A 25102-nucleotide genomic window follows, 5' to 3' on the forward strand; every position below is an offset into this window, starting at 1 on the left:
TCAATGCCACTGATGGCCCCATCAATGGAGGTTGCTGAACTTAAAAATGAACTGCGATCAATTGAAGGGCTCATTGACAATCTCCTCCAGCAGCAGATGGAGCTGTGTTCCCGGCTAACATGTCTTGAACCTGCGGGTAGCCAGCGGTCCCTGGCTTCAGATGAAGCAGCTACTCCTGCTGATGTCCCTGTCCTGACTTCATCTCGTCCCCCTTCCTGGGCGTCTGTAGTTAAGGGTTGAAAAAGACTCTCTCTTCCCCTCTACGACCCGTCCAGTGTTGGCGGTGCTGCTAAACTGTTTCTCTCCTCTGGCTGAGCTTCTGTCAGAGCCTGTTGTTACCCTTATTCCAGCTCCTGGCCGCGGAGTTGACCGAACCATCAGAAAACACTCCACACCCGCCAGTTCTACCTCATCCACGGGCTCACCATCCCCTGCGTCAGCCCCCCACCCTAACCCCGGTACAAACACCCCCGTCTATCACTCCTGCAATTGGAGCCTGACAACTAGTGACTTTTTTTCCTTCACTACAGCCACCTGCTACTAGACCAGTGCCTCCCCCATGCAAACATCAGACCAGGTATTCAATCACTCAGCTCACCTGCCCTTAGCCAGCTTGTCAATGATCGGCCATAAACTCAGATCAAAACTTTCAGTTTACAAAGGAAACCCTGAAACTGAGCGATCAGAGATTTTAATTGTTGGAGACACTATCATCAGATTTGTAAAACTTCCCAGTGCAATCACTTATTGTCTCTCAGGAGGCAAGACAGCTGATTATATTGAACAAGTTCCAGCTCTCCTTGACATCCATCCCTCTTTCCACACTGTGATAGTGCACGCCGACACAAATGTTATGTTATGTCTAGGCATCCACAGTTGAACCCGTGGGTAGGAGGTGTGTCCAGTCTGGTCCCACTCCTACTATGACCAAGAACTCTGAACGTTTTAGCCATCTTTTTAGTCTGCACCTGTGGATGCAAAACCTTACTACTGCCACTGGTCTTGGTTTTATTAGTCATTTTGATTATTTTTGGACAAATGCGGACCTGTTTAAATATTATGGGCTGCATCTAAACAGGAAAGGAGCTCAAATTGACATGGAATCTAATTAACTTTATTGCTTTTAGCCTAAATTGATGGTTTCCCCAGCATACCCTGGTTGTGTATCTCTTTCCTCCACAAATTCATTAAGGCATGTTAGGATAACTTAAAGGCAGTGTGCATTACCTAAATCTACTCACAAACTGCACAGACACAATCTAATCACAGTAAAAACCACTTCTTCAATCCCTGTCAACCTTGCTGCCTCAACTCGTGCCTCCTTGGCTGGTCCTATTCCATCTCCATCTCACATCCCTGTAGTGTTTGGGTTGTTGAATGTCAAATCACTGGCAAATAAATCTTTTTTTTGCAATGATTTCATTGTATCCAAGCAATTATATTTCCTTCTGCTTACTGAGAAGTGGTGAAGTCCAGGTAACTGTGTTGCGCTGAATGAAACCTGTTGCCCAGGTTTTAATTATTTTCAGCAGCCTACCCAACACGGCAGCAGTGAATGGCTGCCCACCTTTGGGTCTGGTTCTGCCCAAGGTTTCTGCTTGTTAAAAGGAAGTTTTTCCTTGCCACTGTCACCAAGTGCTTGCTCATGGTGGGATTTGTTGGGTCTCTGTAAATAATATTATAAAGGGTACGATCTAGACCTGCTCTATAGGAAAAGTGCAATGAGATAAATTCTGTTACAAATTGGCGCTATATTAATAAATTGAAATTAATTGAATAGGCTATCAGGTCAGGGAGGTGGACTGGCTGTGACTCATTTGAATCACTCGGTTTTATGATTAATGCAAGACCCCACTACTTTGTGTTTTAATCTACACACCCCCAAAATCGAACTCTGGTTTTATTCAGGAATTCTCTGATTTTTTAGCTTTTATTACACCTTCTTTTGACAGAGTCTTGATTTTAGGTGATTTTAACATACATGTTTGCTGCCCCTCTAGTTCCTCTTTTACTATGGATTTTATAGACATTGTGCATTAATCTTATTCGGTGAGTTCAGGGTCCCACTCTCCCACCCTGGACATTGTTCTGTTCTCAGTCTTGATAGTGTTGATCTCTGTGAGGCCAGCATATGTGTGTCTGACCACAAAGCCATTATTTTTAAGTCCCTCCTCCCAATTCCTGCTCCCACAGTGGCAAACTATGTTTCTTCCTTGTTCTCAATACTAACTCTGCTGACAGATTCACAACCACTACCGCCACTACATCTGTACATAGCAATAAACAAAAGCCTAATACAGTGGTGTGAAAAAGTGTTTGCCCCCTTCCTGATTTCTTATTTTTTGCATGTTTGTCACACTTAAATGTTTCAGATCATCAAACAAATTTAAACATTAATCAAAGATAACACAAGTAAACACAAAATGCAGTTTTTAAATGAAGATTGTTAATATTAAGGGAAAAACAAAATCCAAACCTACATGGCCCTGTGTGAAAAAGTGATTGCCCCCTAAATCTAATAAATGGTTGGGCCACCCATAGCAGCAACAACTGCAATCAAGCCTTTGCGATAACTTGCAATGAGTCTTTTACAGCGCTGTGGAGGAATTCTGGCCCAGTCATCTTTGCAGAATTGTTGTAATTCAGCCACATTGGAGGGTTTTCGAGCTTGAACTTCTTTTTTAAGGTCATGCCACAGCATCTCAATAGGATTCAGGTCAGGACTTTGACTAGGCCACTCCAAAGTCTTCATTTTGTTCTTCTTCAGCCATTCAGAGGTGGACTTGCTGGTGTGTATTGGATCATTGTCCTGCTGCAGAATCCCAGTTTGCTTCAGCTTGAGGTAAAAAAAAACAGCCCCAGACCATCACACTAACACCACCATATTTTACTGTTGGTATGATGTTCTTTTTCTGAAATGCAGTGTTACTTTTACGCCAGATGTAATGGGACACACACCTTCCAAAAAGTTCAGCTTTTGTCTAATCAGTCCACAGAGTATTTTCCCAAAAGTCTTGGGGATCATCAAGATGTTTTCTGGCAAAAATGAGATGAGCCTTAATGTTCTTTTTGCTCAGCAATGGTTTTCATCTTGGAACTCTGCCATGCAGGCCACTTTTGCTCAGTCTCTTTCTGATGGTGGAGTCATGAACACTGACCTTAACTGAGGCAAGTGAGGCCTGCGGTTCTTTGGATGTTGTTATGGGGTCTTTTGTTACTTCTTGGATGAGTTGTCACTGTGCTCTTGGGGTAATTTTGGTCGGCCGGCCACTCCTGAGAAGGTTCACCACTGTTGCATGTTTTCGCCATTTGTGGATAATGGCTCTCACTGTGGTTCGCTGGAGTCCCAAAGCTTTAGAAATGGCTTTATGACCTTTTCCAGACTGATAGATCTTAATGACTTTCTTTCTCTTTTGTTCCTGAATTTCTTTGGATCTCGGCATGATGTCTAGCTTTTGAAGATCTTTTGGTCTCCTTCACTTTGTCAGGCAGTGATTTCTTGATTGAGAACAGGTGTGGCAGTAATCAGGCCTGGGTGTGGCTAGAGAAATTGAACTCAGGTGTAATAAACCATAGTTATGTTTTAACAGGTGGGGCAATTACTTTTTCACACAGGGCCATGTAGGTTTGGATTTTGTTTTCCCTTAATAATAACAACCTTCATTTAAAAACTGTATTTTGTGTTTACTTGTGTTATCTTTAAGTAATATTTAAATTTGTTTGATGATCTGAGACATGCAAAAAAATAAGAAATCAGGAAGGGGCAAACACTTTTTCACACTACTGTAGATCTACAGAATAATTACAACAACAACTTCAGTGCCACTTGTAAAGCTGTACTTGACTCCATTGACCTGAAAAAATCAAAGTCAAAACAACTCACAGCACGCCATGGATTAATAACAACACCAGAGAAATATGGAGGAAATGCAGACAAGCAGAGCGTAAACCATCTCATGGATTTATATCAGTTTAAAAGAACTAATATCTATTCATCAAATCAATTAAAGAAGCCAGATATTCTAACATCATTACAACAAACCGTCATAATCCCAGAGTTCTTTTCAAAACCATTGAATCCGTAATTAACTCTCCTCCTATCCAACTAACTGGAGCCACCCCAATGATCTGTGAGCATTTCCTATCCTTCTTCATAACTATGTCATGGTACCGGTGACCCTTCATTGCCACACTGCACAATGGCCAAATTAAAACCCTCAGCAAGTCCTTCAGATTCTATGCCTGCAATATTTCTTAAAGGGGTTTTTAACAGTGTTGGTCCCACTATTTTATCGATTGTAAATAGCTCTCTGTCCAATGACTGTGTTTCCTCTTGCATTAAGCATACAGTAGTGCACCCACTTCTTAAGAAACCAAGCCTTGAGCCTGCAGATTTGAAAAATGTTAGACCTATTTCTAAATTGCAAATTTCAATCAGTTTTCCGTTCACGTCGTCATAGCATTAAATCTGCTTTTATCAAAGTGACAAACAACCTTTTACTCACAGCTGATGCTGGTAATTGTTCGATTTTAATTCTTCTGGATTTGAGCTCTGCATTTGACACTGTGGAACGCTCCATCCTACTGGACTGCCTTGAACAGTGGGTTGGCATCAGGGACACTGCTCTGAAATGATTAAAATCCTATTTATTAAACATGACTTTCTCAGTGGTCATGGGTAATGCCTCCTCTTTTGTTGCCCCTTTGACCTGTGGTGTTCCCCAAGGCTCCATCCTTGGCCACTTGTTGTTCTGTATATACATGCTGCCACTGGGACAGATCATAACTAAACACAAAATCCAGTTCCAGTGTTATGCCCCAATAAAAACCAGGGATGAAGGCAGTTTCAATCATCTTCAATCCTGTCTGTCAGAAATTAAGTGCTGGATGTCCCAAAACCTTCTACAGCGAAATGAAAATAAAACTGAAATAATTCTCTTCGGCCCCCCAAAATCCATCCCAACTGTACAGAAACATCTTGGATCCCTGTCTTCAAATGTCAAACCTCCAGACAGAAACCTGGGTGACAATGACCTTTCATTTGAAAAGCAAATTACAAATGTTGTTCGATCATTTTTTCATTAATTAAGAAGCATCTCAAAGATCAGGTGTTTTCTCTCTCGACCTGATCTCGAGAAGGTCATTCATGCTTTTATTTCTTCTCAGTTAGAATTTTGTAATTTATTGTATTCAGGTTTGAGCCAAAAAACAAGCTTGCGCCTTCAGCTGGTACAAAACGCAGCCGCTCGGCTTTTAACAAGCACTAGAAGACAAGATCATATCAGACATATTTTAGCTTCTTTTTATTGTTTACCTTTAAAGCACTTCATGGTTCAACTCCTAGCTACATTGCTGAACTGCTGCTCCCCTATGAGCCAGAGCGCAGCCTCGGATCCTCAGGCAGGGCTCTGCTGGCTATTCCTGAGTCCTGGCTCAAAACTAAAGGTGACCGGGCTTTTGCAGTGAAGGCCCCTAGGCTCAGGAACTCCCTGCCTGAGGATCTGAGTCTGCTGGATCAGTGAAATCTTTAAAATCACTTCTCAAAACATCCTTTTCAAAAATGCCTTTTATTAATTCTAGTGCTCTGTTTTATTGCCAACATATCGTATCTGTTTTATTATTAGTAATTATATTTATTGTTGGGGGTTTTATTTTATTATGTTTTATATTATTTATTGTATTGCTGTATTTTTTACATGCCTGATTGTATTTGCCGCAGTCCTAAAATGTTTTAACCCTGATTCAACTATGTAAATCACTTTGTAATTTTGATTTTGAAAAGTGCTGTATAAATAAAGTTTATTAATATTATTATTATATTGTTACATGTTAAAATGGTGAGCAAGGTTGCAAAAACAAATGTACATACATTTAGACTCATTAGAGATTGTTTACCATTCAATGCTGCAAATAGTGTTATGCATTGCATGATTTAACTTTTAAGTTATAGTGCAATGTCTTGGTCACAAGCAGCAACTACAACAATCAAGCCATATCATGATGTATGTGTGTGTGTGTGTGTGTGTGTGTGTGTGTGTGTGTGTGTGTGTGTACTGCAGGAATGCAGCCGACGCTGTACTCAGTAAGAGAAGCTCTGGAAGGTAGACCACACTGGGTCAGGATTGGAACTGAAGTTTGTTATTTCAGGTATTTGACGTCAGAAGAACAATATACTCCAGCAGTGAGTGCTCTGTGCTAAAGATAGGGACCTTACATGCACTACCAGACATCTTCTATCAGCACAAAACATAGCTTACTGTTTGTTATTCCCTCTATTTTTTCCTCTAGAAACCACTTTTGTCCAGCTCGGGGCAGAAGGAGAGCAACCTTTTATACTCTGACCTTTACCATCACCTTCAAACACAATGAGGACGTCTGCTACCTGGCCTACCATTACCCCTACACATTCTCTGCTCTGAAGGTACTGATCCATCCATCCATCCATCCAATCTTATTTTATCTCATCTATCTGATTCATGCATCAAGTTGCAAAGCTCTCCAGCTTTCACACTTATTCTTTTCTTTTCTTTTGCCTGCCCAGAGAAGCAATCAAAATCACACCAACCTCCTGGTTTCTATTCATTGTTAATTTGTGATTTATATAAACATTAACTGTGAAACGGAAGAAAATAAGAGCATTATTGGCTCCTGTTTTTCTTCTGTTTACTAGTGTTGTGTAGCATACTCCATTACATTTAAGGGAAAACCACCACATTTATCTGACAGCTTGAGTTGCTAGTTGCTTTACAGATTAAGATTTGAAATTAAAACAAATGATAATCTTATAAATTACTATACATTATTATACATTGAACTAGTCAAGTCAATTTTATTTACACAGCCCAATATCACAAATTTTCCTCAAGGAGCTTCACAATCTATACAGCAGACGACACCCTCTGTCCTTAGACCCTCGATTTGGATCAGGAAAAACTCCCCAAAAAAACCCTTAAACAGGGAGAAAATGTTACAAAGCTCAGAAAGAAGAAACAGAGGGGGATCCCTCTCCCTGGACAGATTGACATGCAATAGATGTTGTGTGTACAGAATAGACTAACATAATGAAATTACAGTATGGACAATCATGATGACAAAATAATAGATAGTAAACATATATGAATGGTTCCCAACCTTTCTGTCTTGTGAACCCTATAAAAAGCAGTGTATAGTTTATGTCTGAATGGTTACATAAAGGAGACATTTCCCCTCTAAACTTCTATGGTTTCATTAAAATAACTGTTGGAGGCCTGAAGAGAAAATTAGCAACATTGCACAAAAAAAAATCAGAGATAAAAAAAAAGTTCAAAAACTGAAAAGAAATTTGTGTATCAACAAATGTATCAGTATTAATAATCTCCTGACCCCTCAGATTTATCTGGTGACCCTTTGGAGAGGCCCGACCCCAGGGTTGGATACCATTTGACTAAACTAGCTAACTGTATATAAAGTATTTGAAACTAGCAAACTGTAGATTCAAGGTGGGTGGAGGAGGTCCAGAGGAGGGATTCAAGTTGGGCGGAGAGGGTCCGGGGGAGAGATTCTGGGTGGGCGGAGAGGGTCCGGGGGAGGGCCAGCGGCGAAGATGGGACCCTTTGGGACAGGAAGCGGGCAATGGAGAGACTGGTAGAGGAGCTGGCAGAAGCAGTGATGTCTTGGAACCCGGAGCCTGCCACTCCGGCAAAGAAGGAGGGTACTGCTGCGACCCAGCAGAGAATTCAGTGGCGTGCTGCGACCCAGCAGACGGTTCTGCGGCGTGCTGTGGTCCAACCGGGGCAGGAGGCGGCTGCGATCAAGCGCCAACGAGGGATTGGTGCTGCTGCGATCTAACCGGAAAAGAAGGTGGTTGCGATCCAGCGGTGGCGAGGGATTGGTGCTGCTGCAATCCAGCCGGGAAAGGCGGTAGTGGCGCAGGCAAGCAGCTGGGCAGCGGAGCAGCTGAGCAGCTGTGGAAGCCACGCTTCCTCCTGGAGGGTTTCCCAGAAGGCGCCAAAACAGCAACAGCCTGAGGTACCACCTGGTTTGCAGGCTGAGATGCTGGCTGGAGACCAGCAGGCCGGGGTGTAGGCTGATGACTGACGAGCCGGGAGTCTGGCTGGTACTGGCGGACCGGGAGTCTGGCTGGTTGTTGGCGGGCTGGGAACAAGTAACCCTGCATCCTGGGAGCGCAGTGTTCTAGTGGGGTACTATGAGCTCTTTAAGATACGATGGTGCCTGACCATTAGGGGCTTTGTAGGTGAGGAGAAGGATTTTAAATTCTATTCTGGATTTTACAGGGAGCCAGCGCACAGAAGCTAATATAGGAGAAATATGATATATTTTCCTAGTTCTTGTCAGTATACGTGCCGCAGCCTACCTGGAGAGTTTTAAGGGACTTATTGGGGCAGCTTGATAATAAGGAATTGCAATAATCAAGCCTAGAAGTAACAAATGCAAATTGCAGTGAGCCTGCAGCGCTATCAACAAGATGATCAGACATTAGCCTTCATTTCATCTTGTTCTGCAGTTTAAAGTTTAGTGAACTGATGTCCCTGCATAGATGAAGGGTCCCTTCAAAAGTTGATGTTTCATTGTTTAAATAATTCATATGTAATATCTCCTCTAGTTTCAGGCAAACACACTGGTATGCAAATGTAATCAGGAAATCAGTGTAGTGGTCACAGGACATTGATTATAATGCTGATTTCTTGCAGCCAATATGGTAATTCTGATTATTTGGATTTGTCTCCAGCCTTACATTATAATTTTGCGACCAGAGCTGAATGTAACAGTAAACATCATGATGTGGCCACAAACCTAACAAGTCCTCCTGCATGGGGCCAGATGAATGAAAATGTTTACAACACTCGCCAGGTTCCCCCTTCTCGCCAGGTTCCCCCGTCAACCTCCACGAGATCCCTCACCAGAATACTAATTACACACACCTGCTCCTCATCAGTACCCAATCACACCAGGATAAAGGCGCACTACTCACCCCAGTCAGTTGTCCGGTCTCGTTCAAGACATGAAGGACTTCTCTCTACAACTACGATTACCTACTTCAACGTGTTACCACTTCATTTTGTTCCCACTTTGTCGCACTTCCACTCCAGCTTGTGTTCCATTCCATCCCGTGCCAGTGTGTTTCCTCTCTAGTATGTGTCGCCCATCATTCTACTCCAGTGGTTTCCGTCTCCAGCGTGTTTTTCTCTCCAGTGTGCTTTTTCTGCCAACTACCCCTCCATCAGCAGCGGATCAGTAAGGTTAAGGACAGTATCTGGTTGCATTCCTCATCTTCATCTATACCTATTACCTGCATCTGTGTTTGCTCTGCTGTTGTCACAATAAAACAATATCTCTTTCCATATCGGTGTCTCCCGACTATCCGTCCATAACAGAAGACCGGACCATTGATACAGGACAACAGCATTCATCCATTTCAAGAGCTGGTTGGCGGTCTCCACCGATTACTTTCCCCCAATCAACCTACCTCCACACCAGCGTCACTTCTGCCATTACTCAGTCACCTCTGGTGTATGTCAGTCCCATAGCCAAACCGGCACACTTCTCTGGCTCGGCTGAGGACTGCGACGGTTTCCTATTGCAGTGTTCACTGGTCCAGATGCAGCCGCACCTGTACCCTGACGATCAATTCAAGGTGGCCTTCATCATTTCCTAACTGCATGGACGCGCTCTCCAATCGGCAGAATACCTGTGGTCACAAAACGGTCCAGTTACCCAATCTCTGAACACTTTCATTACCCCTTCAAAGAAGTTTTTGGCATTCCCGCAGGTGATTCATCAGCAGGTGAGCAGCTGTACCATTTGAAAAAGGGGTCAAAATCCATTCACGACTACACACTCAGGTTCCGGACTCTCACACCAGCCAGTGGTTGGAACGAACAATCTCTGATCACAACATATCACCAGGGTTTGGATCCCAGGGTGCAGTTGCATCTCGCTGCATAGGAGGATACCATCTGCCTTGAACGCTTCATCCAGCTCTCCGTCCGAGTGGCCACTCATATGCAGGTAGGTATCTAGAAGAACACCAGGGCCAGTCCTCCGTCTCACCATCTCTCCACCAGCCAGAGCTCATCAGCCCTCCAGAACCAGTATCCGAACCCACGCAACTGGAAAGTAATCGCCTGAACCCAGCTGAGCGGCAGAGGCGGCTGTCCTGGGGTTTATGCCTGTATTGTGGTGCTGCGGGGCATGTGATCACAACATGCCCCATCCGTCCACCTCTTCCCACGGTGAGTACCATCTTCCCCTCCATTAATAAAATGAAGCCACTCTCAACCATTGTAAAACTTACTGCACCCAATATCTCCATTCCAGTTCATGCTCTCCTCGACTCCGGGTCAGCCGGCAACTTCATCTCGGGTGCCCTCTGCCGCCAGCTCAACCTCCAGACCATGAGCATGCCATCCATCTACCAGATTCACTCTGTGACTGGTCAACCCCTCAGCTGGAACCATGTCCAGTTGAGTGTTGGTCCAATCACACTCCAGGTCGGGCTACTCCATAAGGAACAGTAACACCAGTGATCCATCCCAGAGCAGAAGGCCATGGAGGAGTATATCAGTTAAGCGTTACAACACGGCTATATCCGAGCATCCATTTCCCCTGCTGCTTCCAGTTTCTTCTTTGTAGCCAAAAAGGTCGGTGGCTTGCAGCCTTGCGTCGACTACTGGGGCCTCAACAAGATCACGGTCAAGTTCCGTTACCCACTTCACCTCGTCCCAGCAGCTCTGGAACATCTCTGCAGTGCCACTGTTTTCACGAAGTTAGACCTCCGCAGCACCTACAACCCCAAATACGTGAGGGGGATGCGTGAAAGACAGCCTTCGTAACTCCAACAGGACATTATGAATACCTGGTCATGCCTTTCGGTCTGGTCAACGCCCCTTCCGTGCTCTGAGAGTTCCTCCACAAGTTCGTCCTGGTCTACATTGACGACATCCTGATCTACTCCCGGAGCATGGCAGAACATCACCACCATGTTGCAGAGGTCCTAAAATGCCTCAGGGGTTGATGGAAGTGTTCCTTCCATCAACCCTCAGGGCAGTTTCTTGGTTACACTATCAACAACAGTGGCATCCAGATAGACAAGGGGAAGGTAGGAGCCATATGGACCTGGCCCACTCCATCAACCATCAAAGAACTCCAATGATTCCTCGGATTTGCCAACTTCTACCGACGATTCATCCAGGGCTACAGTTCCATTGTGTACCCACCTACCCACCTACTCCGTAATAAGCCCAAGTCAATGTCCTGGCCTGCAGCTGCAAACGAGGCCTTCAGCACCCTAAAAGAAGCCTTCACCAGTACACCGCTCCTCGTGCACCCCGAGCTGGAGAAACCTTTCATTATGGAGGTGCACCTCCACTACAGGAATAGGAGCGGTGCTCTCGCAGCAGCAGGGGAATCCAGCCAGACTCCACCCATGTGCCTTCTTTTCCTGCAAGCTTAGTCCGGTGGAGAGGAACTATGACATATGGCAACCGAGAACTTCTAGCTGTAAAACTGGCCCTAGAGGAGTAGAGGCATTGGCCGGCATTGGCATTCCTGGTACTCACAGATCACAAGAACCTGGAATACCTACGAGACGCCAAGAGGCTGAACCCATGCCAGGCCTGCTGGGCACTATTCTTCACACGATTCTGTTTCAAAATTTTCTATCATCCCGGCTCCAGGAATGGCAAAGCAGATGCACTATCCTACCTATACACCTCTGAAGAGACCACAGAGAAACCAGAACACATCATTCCCAAAAAACATCATCGTTAATCCCATACAATGGGTGGACCACTCGGTGCGCTCCTTCAATGCCTCCTCCGAAGCTCCGCTGGGCTGTCCACCGAGCTTGCAATATGTGCACAGAACACAGCGCAACCCGCTCATCCACTCCTTGCACCCTTCACTGGGCACTGGCCACCCAGGGGCCAATGAGACCCTCTCACTGCTAAGAGAGCGCTTCTGGTGGCCAAACATGGCTAGGGATGTGAGAAGGTACGTCCAGGGATGTCAGGACTGTGCCATCTCTAAAAGCCCTCATCCGGCAAGTTACTTCCCATGCCCATTCCCAATAGGAATTGGTCACACCTAGGGATGGATTTCATAACCGACCTACCAGCCTAAAACAACAACACCTGCATCCTAGTAGTGGTGGATAGGTTCTCCAAATCATGCAGACTACTACCCCTCAAGGGCCTACCCACAGCAATGGAGACAGCCAAACTTCTCTTTAACCACATATTCCGCTACTATGGTATACCAGAAGACATTGTATCAGACCGTGGACCTCAGTTCATTTCCAGAGTTTGGAGAGACTTCTTCTCCTTCCTAGGTGTGACAGTAAGTCTATCATCTGGGTACCATCTGCAGTCTAATGGGCAGGTGGAAAGGAAGATCCAAGAGATCGGCTGGTTCCTGCGTACCGTCTGCCATGGCCACCAGAACTCTTTGAACCAGTTCCTGGGTTGGGCCGAGTACGGCCAAAACTCCTTGCACCAGTCTACCACTGGACTCACTCTCATCCAGTACGTACTCGGTTACCAACCCCCTCTTTTCCCGTGGTCAGGAGAACCATCAGAGGTACTTGCTGTGGACTACTGGTTCTGAGAGAGCGAGAGGGTCTGGGACATTGCTTACCATCAACTGCAGCGAGCCCTCCGCAGACGCAGAATGATGGCCGAACTACAACGATCTACTACCCCGGTATATCAGCCTCTACCAGGGACATCAGGATGTGTCTGCCCTGCAGGAAGCTCAGTCCCAGATTCATTGGTCCCTTCACCATCACAAAACAGATCAACCCAGTCACATACCAACTTCAACGACCACCTCAGTATAAAATTCACCCAACCTTCCATGTATCTCTCCTTAAACCTCACCACCCTTCTGTCTCTCTCTCCACAGAACCTGACGCAGCAGTAAACCCTATTTTACTGTACCAAATTATGCTTGAGAGAGAGAGAGAGAGAGAGAGAGAAAGAGAGATAGTACAGTAGCACAATGCAAATTCCACATACATTTTTAAAATAATGTAATGGTAGTGGTAATATTCATTTTTAATAAAATGATAATAGTACTAATAACGATGAGAATAATATTGATAATAATATTAAGACTAATAATTTTAATTGTACTAGTGGGTGTTGAGCAGGAACATGGGAGTAGTAGGAGGCCCGCAATCATAGATCCAGACTCTGCAGCTCCAGAGGTAGAAATACCTGCTGAAAAGCGACAGAAGGAGAGAGAAGAGAAACGAGAAAGCACAGAACTACAGGAAAGAGAAGATGTCGAGTTAGTAACATGCAGTAATGGGATAAAATGCATACAGATAGAGATGGAGAGGAAGAGAGAGGTGCATCATGGGAACTCGCCCGGCAGTATGGCCTATAGCAGCATAACTAAGGGATGGTTCAGGACAAGCCAGCCGTAACTACAAGCTTTATCAAACAGGAAAGTCTTAAACCTACTCTTAAATGTGGAGATGGTGTCTGCCTGCTGAACCCAAAGTTGGATCTGATTCCACAGGAGAGGAGCTTGATAGCTGAAGGCTTGATACTGGAGAGTTCTGCGTCTCACATGTTGTTAGGTTTACACTACAAAAACACTGAAGATTGGGGAAAGTAAATATTGAAAAAGTCAATGCATACCACATCTCATTCTATAAGTCAATTTTGACTTTTTTAACATTTAATTGAAACCCTCACCTTTAAGTGCGCCCCTGTGATTTAGGGGTTAAGAAACCAACCATGACCCGCAATGTCACTGGTTCGAGTCCAGCCTGGGTACCTTGTTGCATCTCTCTCTCTCATTTCCTGTTGTCTCTCCAATGTATAATAAATGCTTGAAATGCCCCAATATACTGCCCCACCATTCTTTTGAGTTGTCTAAACAGAACGATGAAAACATTAATCATGCATTAGGTGCTACAAATGGATATTGTAGGAAAACAAATTAAATGTGTTGGCAGAGAATATTTTGTTTGCAGCTGTGTTCACTATAAATGTTTCAATGTGATGCTGGTAAAAACATAATTTGAGCGCCATTGTGTTTCCTTCAAAATGTATTTGGTACAGAAAATTAGTTTTATATAATATAATACAATCTTTAGGAGACAGGGTTGACCTTGTCCATCTAATAAGATGTGAATACCTATAAACAACCCCATAGCTGAAAGTTAATCTCACAGTCCGTTTCATTTAAAATCCAGTGTTCTGGAGTACAGAGCCATTCCAATTGAAAACAAGTAATTGTTTTCACACTTTCTGACTGCACTGTAAATGCATGTATGCATGTATACATCAGAACCTACATGTCTACATTTGTATATTTACTGTATCTGTCAGGCTCATCTGAAGGTGCTGCAGAAATCAGTGGATCCTGCCATGGTGTTTTTCCGGCAGCAGATTCTTTGTGGCACTTTGGCTGGAAACTCTTGTCCAGTGGTCACCATCACTGCCTGTCCTGCCAGCAGGGGCTGGAAAGACATGCACCAGCTACGTGAGTACTGCTGCTGCTGCTGTGTGTGTGTGTGTGTGTGTGATGAGCTGGGATAAAGGGTCAGAGTGCTGCAGGTCATATAAATAGGGAAGCACCCATTTGATAGCAAGTTGATGGAATGTGTGTGTGTGTATGGGTATGTACTGTTATTGCAGTGTGTTTGTTTGTGTACAGAGTGTACAGGTGTGTGTCTGAGCAGACAAAAGGAGACAAACCAGCCAGCCATCCATCCTGACAGATAGAGATATCCCATGCTTTGTTTGTTTTTCAGTACTTAATTGAAAGCCAGTGATCCTTAGCAGCTGGAAATATGAAAGAATTATTTGTTTAGAAGAAAACCATATAAGATTCATCATAGCATATCCACATTAGCATAATATTATACCCAACTACTGTAGCTGCTATTACACACTGGGCATTTGTGCATAGTAATTGTGCCATTTCATCTTGTCATTTTCCCACGAATGCTCCAACACAGTCAGCGTTTCAGGAATTGCAAATAACTGCTTGATTTCAACATTGATACTCATGCATTTTAATATGAAACAATCTAATTGGAATGGTTTATGCAATATTAGCCTGTGGTCATGATTCAGCTTCTCAGAGGAAGTGGATATTATGTTCACATAAACAGATGTTTTTCCTCAGATTAATCAGTTATCATGAGTCTTTGATTCCCTTTGATTGGTTCTGTCTGTTTACATGAATCAGTCAGTTAATAGAATATTCTCTATTTGACTGAGCTGAGATGTGCGTACATACTGATTCTTCTTCATGTGTGTACTCAGTGTTTTTGTTTATTTTGTTTAGTGAATAGTCAAAATTTTCTGTATGTTAGACAATATGCTGAAAGTGCAGATTAGGTTCAACCATGAGTGTTCTGTATATTCTCCTTTTTTGTCCAATATTCATGGATAAATGCTTTTAAATTAATTGGATTGTATTTGAAAACGTACATTGTAGCAATTGAGGTTATGGTGACATTATCTGTAATGCTGCCTTCCTTACACTTACTCCTTTCTAAAACTATGGGTCCTGACACAAAGAGGGTTGTGACATGATCATGGGTGGTTTTAGTGATTTGGAGGCCCCAGGCAAAGACCCATATGAGGCTCATTTTGCTTGCAATCATAGCTAGTGAACATGATTATAAGTATATAATCTTTGATTTATTAAAGACAAAAGTATAGAACATGCTTTTTGATAAAGCATTTGAACATCCACTATTGTCGTGTGTGTGTGTGTGTGTGTGTGTGTGTGTGTGTGTATGAGAGAGAGAGAGATTGAGAGACCTTTCGGGCTCTTAGGCTCTTTCCAGCTTTGTTGCTTGATTGGTGATCTGTGTCAGATTCACACACACATTGCTCTTATCTCATCTACTAAAACTATTTAACTCATTAGTGTTCAGTGACATTGGTCTTCAGAGATGGAAAATGGAGGAGGGGTGAAGATTTAAAGACAGGGTGAAGGGATGCTAAGTACTCACCCAGGTCACACCACATTCTGGTATAGGGGGCAAAATGTATGATCTGGTTAAATCAATGTATTTGAAAAATAGGTGTGCTGTTAAAATTGGAGACAAACAAACTGAATCATTCACCCAGAGAAGAGGCGTTCATCAGTGCAACAACTTAAGCCCGACTTTTATAATGTGTATATAAATGAACTTGCTGTACAGTTGGATCAATGTGCTGCTCTTGGCCTCTCCCTCCTAGGTAGAGAGGTGAAGTCTCTGTTTCACACTGATGACCTTATTCTCCTGTCTGCTACTGAACAATGACTACATCAACAGCTGGACATAGTAGGAAAGTGCTGTCAGATCTGGGCCCAGGAAGTAAATATGAAGAAAATTGATGTCATGATTTTTCAAAAACGCTCCAGATGTCAGGAGAACAAATACCAGTTTACCATTAATAATCATATCATTGAACATAGTATGAGTGATACCTACCTTGGTATAACCATAACAGCATCAGGGAGTTTTAACATGGCAGTGAATGCACTAAAAGAAAAAGCTCGAAGAGCTCTAAATGCAATTCAAAGAATATTTAGATTTTTCAAATTCCAATTAAAATATGTATCAACATGCCAGAACCTGAAGGACAGTGAATGACACACACACTTTCATAAAAAAAAACAGTGTTGCAATGTTTATGTAGTTTTCACTTGTATATGTATTTTTAGGTGCAAGTCAATCTTTATTATTATTATTATTACTGTATTATCTTACTTATCTGTATATGTTCTAATAGCACATTTTTTCTGTTTATGTTTTTATTTCACACATGCTTTGGCAATGTTAACATCTGTTTCCCATGCCAATAAAGCCCCACTGAATTGAATTGCATTGATCACAGGTAGCAGGTCAGTGGGGTGGCTGGAGGGTCATGGAGGTCTGGATGCTGATATCATTCAATGTTGAAACAATCTGGAGAGAGAAAATGGAAGAGGGAGACAGAGACAAAAAAAAAAGGGTCAGGTAAATAACTTAGGAGAGGGATCACATCCAATGAAAAATATCTCAATGAATAATTAGAACATTATGTCATAATTTCACATTAAATTCAGTCATAATGTTAAAAAAAAGAGACAGAAAAAGGTTTACCTTTTGACGAGGAGGTGCTGGTGTTTATATGTTAATTTTCACCTTCCGGGTATTTGCGAATGCCGATATCAAGTCCTCCATGTCAAGCGTTCTTCTGACTTTTTGCTCTATTGATATACTGGCAAGATCGGACAGTCGCTATTTGATATAATATATTATACCAAATAACAAATAACAGAATATGAAACTCTTTGAGAATGCCCTGAGATGTGGACACAGTTTCAGCACCTTTTTTCTCCAGGGAATGTGTGATAAGTGCAGCCAAGGCTTCAACAAATTGAAGCATTTGGTACCGGAGGGCATTTACACTGTCTATTCTGCACTCGCGTCTGGTTGTAGACAGATTCTTGACGGCCAACTGTACATGCTCCTGCATAATCTCCCACTGTTGCACATAGGAGCTGAACAGGTTCTATAGTCTCCGGAGAAGTCCAAAGAAGATCACTGACCGTACAGAGGACTTTGCTGCAACACCAATCACCAGGTTAAAGGTTTGGCTTCCACAGGGTACATACAGGGCCTTCTTTTTGGTGTCCAGCCCTCTCTTCTGTACGCCCTGGTGTTTCTCCTGCATGTTGCTTCCATTGTCATAGGATTGGCTATGAAAGTCAGAGATATTTCCTTTTAGTTTTTCTAGATGCTTTATGAAAGTATCATACAGTCCTTTTCCAGTTGTGTTAGACATCAACAAATCCCACAAAATGCTCCTCAATGGAAACAGCAACGTTTGTTTCACAGTTTACTATGACCACGGACAGCTGCTCACTGTGGCTTTTGTCAGGTGTACAGTCCACGATGACAGCAAAGTACTTAGCTCTCTTGATCTGATCAACAATAGCATCTGTTGTTTTCTGTATAACCAGTGATATGAGTTCATTTTGGATTTGTTTGCACAAATAATGGTCCTTGCAGTCCTTGTTTTAAATCCTCCTCAAATGCTCATTCATTACAGGATCAAACTGGGCCATTAGTTCTACCTGACCCAGAAAGTTGCAATTTCTGGGCTCATAAAGGTGCGCTGAGTGGCCTCGAAATACTTGGTTCCGTTCAGCCAAATGGCACACAATGGCTAACAGTCTCCTACGGACTATTTTTCCAATGGTTGATCTGCAGGTTATATGATATGTTTCCACGTCCGAAAGCCATTGATGTCGAGCTGTGTGTCTCTTTTTCTGAAGACACGACATCTAAAACAAAATACAGCATCTGCACTGACTGAATACATTAGCCACTTGTTAGTTTCTCCATGTTTTTCATTGTTATCTCATAGTTTTCTTTTGTAAACCTTCTTGGGGCCGTGTCTGTATTTTTTGGGAACTTGATATCCTTTATTTGTATGGGGCCTTTTTTACTATTTCAATTTTCTCCTTATCTGTCAATTTATCTGGCCACAATGCGGGGTCTTCACTAATGATCGCAGTCTCACTCACAGATTTGCTGCTTTTGCTGTTGCTGCTCAGGTTGCTCTGTGGTGGTCGTTGTGCAATTGCTGCTGCTGGACGCTGAGCTGGAGTGGTCTGAGCGGGTGTCTGGTTTGTGGTGGGCTGCTGCTGTCTGTTGGTTGGTTGGTTGGTTGACACTTTCCTCCTACACTGTAACTGCTGGTTAACCACAACCACTCTCGAAAGAGATAGGTCTTCAACCAATTTTTGAAGACAGAAAGGGATTCTGCTGACTTAATCGAGTTTGGTAACTTGAGGGATCACACAGGAGAAGGGTTTGGATTGAGATTTCCTGCCTTGCAGTGATGGTAAAACAAGTTTGTTTTTTTCATTTGTAGATTGTAGTAAATGAGAAGAATAAGGGAGAGTAATGAAAAGTGGAATGACATGAGCTGCCTTTGGCAGGTTGAAGACCAGACGTGCTGCCACATTTTGGACCATTTGGAGAGATTTTTCTGTGCATGCTGGCAGCTCTGCCAGAAGGGCGTCACATTAGTCAAAGCATGAGATGACCAGTGCCTGTACAAGGAGTTGAGCGGCATACTCTGTCAGATAAGACCTGATCTTTCTGATGTTATATATTGCAAAGCGACATGATTTTTCTTGATTTCATAGAGTGCAAAACATGCCCCTTTAGGCTCTCCCTTGCACCCGTATCTGCTTATATTGCTCATATGTATTGTGAGTTACCAGAACATTTTTTTTCATGTTTCCCTTCACTTGAATTGTGTGCCTGTCAGTTTCCTTGGTGCCTGATATTTCCTCAAGATCCCTTTGCTACATGGCTGTCAAAGATAAGATAAGATAGAACTTTTAAATTGTTGTGCAGCAGTTGCAGTACAAAGGAGGAATGAGTGCAAATATATAGTGCAAATAAAAACAAAATATAAATAATAACGATTATCAATAAGGTGCAAAAACCATATGTACACAATGCCAGAAATGTAAACGGATTAACGGTAAGAGTCATAAATATAAACTGGTTAACCAGTAGGCAATTTGTACATTTTTAACAGGGGGGATGGCCTAATGGTGAGTATTCAAATCAGAATAATTTCATAGATGTTATAAGCAGATAAAAATGCTACACATAATGGCTTTCAAGACATAATTCTTAAGATATTCATTATATTAGACTATTCAAGCTGTGCATTTTTTCTTCAGAAATAGCCTTTCAATGTATTTGCGTCTTTATATTATATGTTGAATTATATTGTTGACTCACTTCTCTCGTCTTCTTTATTAAGTAATGAATCCTCTCAGCTCACAGTTTGTTTGGTTGATCTACCAGATACATCCGTTGTCTTCTTCTGTTTCTGACAGAGTAGCTGTAAAGGTGAGTTTACTGTCCCCAGTGTCATTTCCAACAGAACTCTGGGATCTGTACTATTAGTTGTTTTTTTTTTACAATTGGTAACACACATTTTGAGATCACTTTTTCAAAACTAGTCAAACACAGTTCTCTTTACTGACATCCAGCTCAGCACAACAGTTGACCTAACAATCAAAATGTACTAAAGCAACCAAAACACTTCAGACACATCTCAGGTTCAACTCTTTTACCAGAACACTGACAAAATGTGTCTGCCAACAGCAACATTTTCAATTCAATTCAATTCAGTTTTATTTATATAGCGCCAATTCATAACAGAAGTTATCTCATTGCACTTTTCCTATAGAGCAGGTCTAGACCGTACTCTGATCATGTGGCTGGTGGTCATCTCTGTGAGGAGATTTCCTCTGTGGGGTTGAGGAACGGAGAGTAAGGTGGAGGGAAAGGTGACACCATCCTGGGATGAAATGTAAACCACTCTGTGACTGGAAGAGATGGTGAAACGCCACATTGTCCCGTACAATTACAAAATGTTCTGGATTCTCCTCACCTGCCCCCTTTCCTCACCTGGCACAAGTCTTTCATAGAGGTCATCAAGGAATGAAAATAGGTGCTCAGTGTTGTATGTCCCAATTAGGAGTTTATGCATTTAAAAAAAATATATTTTCAGATGTAGATGTAGCAGAATGTAGCAAATTGAGTAATTTTGTGTTATGAACGTAAGTTTAACAGTTTTACAATAGTATATAAACATGTGCAAAATGGACTGTAAATACACAGATATTTGGTGGTGGTTGAGTTTGACAACAGAAGAAAACAGTTCATGAATTTTGTGGTCATTGAGCACATTGTGTGTAAAAGCAATGAAAAGTGATCCACAGTTTAGTCCATATTGACTACTGTTGTGCTGACTGAGTTTTGAAAAAGTGAACTCGTATAGAGAAATTTCAGCAACAACTTAGGCTGAATTCTTAAGGATTACAACTTTAAGTCACCAAATAATGTGTAGCCACGATGAGTTCAGACTGTGGTTCATCCCAAGTGCATTTATCTAGTGACGGGTATTTTTGCCACTAGCAATTAACTTTCTTTCCCTCAGTGTTTGTCTTTCTCGCTGCCCAATTTGCACTCCACATTGATTTTGTTAAGGTCGCCAAATCCCATCCCTGCTGAAGGCGTTATTGTTGATCTTTAGTACCTCCCAAAGGTTGGCAGTCACCTTTAGGTGCAGCAGAAAGATTTCACTCCATGTGAGGACAGCTGATGTTCACTTGAACAAGACAATTAACCTTAAAACCTTCAAAATATGTTGTTTCACTATGAGACTGATGAGGCAGAGAGGCTCCCAGGTATGCTTATGTAGATTTGTGTGTAAGCATGTGTGGGCTTTTTTTATCCTGAAGGGTGATGTGTGTGTTTGTGAGTGTGTGTATGTTGGACAAACAGCCCAAACTTGAGTACAAACAAAGCCTTGATTTCACAGCCAATCAGTTCCAGTCTTCTTCCTGTGTATGCAAATGAGTATGCTAATCAGGTCTAATAACAACCAGCCATGTCAGTGGGTTTAGAGCAGCACCATGACTTTCATTTCATTAAATTGTATTTCAAACCTTTATTTAAACTTGAAGAACCATTGGGATTGCCCTCATTTGCAATGATGTCAAGTTATCTACAAGTTAAAATAAATAGGACAAAACACAGATGAGAAAAAAAACTTTCATTGCACATTGCACCTTATTGAATGACAAGCTTGTAACTACTCTCATTTCAGTTTAAAAACCATGTTTGAATTTGAAGTTGATTTGATTTCATAAAACTCATAATGACATATGTAAACCCATATATTTCTCCTCTTTCTTTGACATACAAGCTTTTCTTCAGAGTAGATGGATTAGACAAAGCAGCCTGCTTCCTGCCGCACTCCTCTTGTCTCTAATTAAAAAAGGCTTATCACAGCTTGTCTCTGAAAGCCGTTTATTATCAAACATAATCAATAATCATTTAGCAGGACCGGCATGGCCTCCAGGTAGCTGAAGCTGACCTAGGATGGTTTCTCTGTCACACTTTGTGCTCTCTCACATCATTTTTGTCTGGAACTATTTTGGCTGGACCGCAGCAAAGCGAAGCCAACCCTATAAACACAAAGGTTACACCTCTTTCAAATTGAATAGGCGTGAAAGTTAGTTACGGACTGTAACTCCAGATTCACAGCCCTCTAAAAGGCTATCGCTAGTGGATTCATGCCCAGTCTATGCCCACTTACTACATGTGCCCCACCTCGGTCTCACCTTGTGTATATGTCTTTTCTCTGGGCCCCTGCCATACCTGACCAGGGTGTCCAGCTAATGATGTGGGCTTTGTAGATAATTGGCAGACTTTCTGGGGAAGACCTGGTCTGATTAGGAGAGACGGCATTCATCCCACTTTGGATGGAGCGGCTCTCATATCTAGAAATCTAACCAAGTTTATTAGTGGACCTAAACCATGACAACTCAGAGTTGAGACCAGGAGGCAGAGTTGCAGTTCTACAAGCTTCTTTGTGCTTCCAGAGCAGTTACCCACCCAAAACTCCTTAATGACAGTGTCTGCCCCCCGACCACTTAAATTAATAAAATCAGTTAATAGAGGAGGAGTTATACATAAAAACCTAAACAAAATTACCACTGCTGAAATAGCACAACAAAATAGCAGAATTAAATGTGGAATCTTAAACATCAGATCTCTGTCATCTAAAGTTGTACTAGTGAACGATTTAATATCAGAGTATCATATTGACTTATTTTGTCTTACTGAAACCTGGCTGGGTCATGAGGAATATGTTAGCCTAAATGAATCCACTCCGCCCAGTCATATTAATACTAACATGCCTTGAGCCTCCGGCCGAGGAGGTGGAGTTGCAGCCATCTTTGACTCAAGCCTATTAATCAACCCTAAACCTAAACTAAATTATAACTCATTCGAAAGACTTCTCTCAGTCTTTCACACCCAACATGGAAAATACGACAGTTATAATGTACCACATTCCTGGTCCTTATTCTGAATTTTTATCTGAATTCTCAGCGTTATTATCAAGTTTAGTCTTTAAAACAGATTAAGTAATTATTGTAGGTGATTTTAATATTCATGTAGACGTCAAAAATGATGCCTTTAGTACTGCATCTATCTCATTATTAGATTTGATTGGCTTCTGTCAGAGTGTACATAAACCCACTCACTGTTTTAACCACACCCTCGACCTTGTTCTGGTATAAGGCATTGAAATTGAGCATTTCTTTCCACAGAATCCTCCATTATTGAACCACTATTTAATAACTTATGAACTCCTATTACTGGAGTACACGCCATTAGACAAAAACCCCAAGACTAGATGTCTATCTGATGGTTCTTCGTGCAGGCTCACTGCGAACGATGCTCAACTCTGTTGCCCCTTTAAAAAAGAAGATAATAAAAAAGAAGGTTAGTTCCATGGTATATCCCCCAAATCCGCATATTAAAGCAAACATTGTGAAAACTTGAAAGGAAATGGCATTCCACCAATCTGGAAGAATCTTGTTTAGTCTGGCAAGATAGTCTTAAAACATAAAGGAAGGCTCTCCGTAATGCCAAAAAATCCTATCTATCAGATCGATCTCAGTTTGAACATGCTAACGATTAATCTTCCATGCATGCCAAAGTTAATCTCGGAGTTCCACAAGGTTCTGTGCTTGGACCAATTCTATTCACCTTATATATGCTTCCTTATATATGCAATATTATTGGGAAACCCGCCATAAACTTTTATTGTTATACAGATGATACCCAATTATACAGTGCATCCGGAAAGTATTCACAGCGCTTACATTGAAAATAAAAAACGAAAAAATCACATGTACATAAGTATTCACAGCCTTTGCCATGACACTCAAAATTGAGCTCAGGTGCATCCTGTTTCCACTGATCATAATTGAGATGTTTCTACAACTTGATTGGAGTCAACCTTTGGTAAATTCAGTTGATTGGACATGATTTGGAAAGGCACACAGCGGCCTACATAAGGTCCCACAGTTAACAGTGCATGTCAGAGCACAAAACAAGCCATCAAGTCCAAGAAATTGTCTGTAGACCTCCGAGACAGGATTGTATTGAGGCACACAATACAAAGGGTACAGAAAGGGTACAGGAAGGGGAAGGGTACAGAAACATTTCTGCAGCATCGAAGGTCCCAATGAGCACAATGGCCTCAATCATTCGTATATTGAAGAAGTTTGGAACCACCAGGACTCTTCCTAGAGCTGGCTGCCCAACCAAACTGAGCAGTCGGGGAGAGAAGGGCCTTAGTCAGGGAGGTGACCAAGAACCTGATGGTCACTCTGACAGAGCTCCAGTGTTTCTCTGTGGAGAGAGGAGAACCTTCAAGAAGAACAACCATCTTTGCAGCACTCCACCAATCAGGCCTGTATGGTGCAGTGGCCAGACAGAAGCCACTCCTCAGTAAAAGGCACATGACAGCCCACCTGGAGTTTGCCAAAAGGCACCTGAAGGACTCTCAGACCATGAGAAACTAAATTCTCTGGTCTGATGAAACAAAGATTGAACTCTTTAGCCTGAATGGCAAGCGTCATGTCTGGAGAAAACCAGGCACCACTCATCACCTGGACAATACCATCCCTACAGTGAAGCATGGTGGTGGTAGCATCATGCTGTGGGGATGTTTTTCAGTGGCAGGAACTGGGAGACTAGTCAGGATCGAGGGAAAGTTGAATGCAGCAAAAGCACCCTTGATGAAAACCTGCTCCAGAGTGCTCTGGACCTCAGACTGGGGCGAAGGTTCATCTTCCAACAGGACAATGACCCTAAGCACACAGCCAAGATAACAAAAGAGTGGCTACGGGACAACTCTGTGAATGTCCTTGAGTGGCCCAGCCAGAGTCCAGACTTGAACCTGATTGAATATCTCTGGAGAGATCTGAAAATGGCTGTGCACCAATGCGGCCCATCCAACCTGATGGAGCTTGAGAAGTTGAGCAAAGAAGAATGGGAGAAACTGCCCAAAAATACGTGTGCCAAGCTTGTAGCATCGTACTGAAAAAGATCTGAGGCTGTAATTGGTGCCAAAGGTGCTTCAATAAAGTATTGAGCAAAGTCTGTGAATACTTAAGTACATGTGATTTTTGTTTTGTTTTTTATTTTTAATTATTTTGCAAATATTTCAAACAAACATCACATTGTCATTATGGGGTATTGTTTGTA

General features: G+C 42.4%; 1 protein-coding gene across 1 annotated transcript in view; it reads left to right on the forward strand.

Annotated features, from left to right (window-relative positions):
• LOC122875064 (cytosolic carboxypeptidase 4) overlaps window positions 1-25102 on the forward strand; it is a 338163-nt gene that overhangs the window by 196389 nt on the left and 116672 nt on the right. Inside the window, exons 18-20 of the mRNA XM_044193824.1 lie at window positions 6060-6147; window positions 6289-6421; window positions 14340-14493. Of these exons, the coding sequence (XP_044049759.1) occupies window positions 6060-6147; window positions 6289-6421; window positions 14340-14493 (375 nt within the window). The remainder of the gene's footprint in view (window positions 1-6059; window positions 6148-6288; window positions 6422-14339; window positions 14494-25102) is intronic.

The sequence above is a fragment of the Siniperca chuatsi genome, linkage group LG4 (genome assembly GCF_020085105.1).
Source record: "Siniperca chuatsi isolate FFG_IHB_CAS linkage group LG4, ASM2008510v1, whole genome shotgun sequence".
Taxonomy (NCBI): Eukaryota; Metazoa; Chordata; class Actinopteri; order Centrarchiformes; family Sinipercidae; genus Siniperca; species Siniperca chuatsi.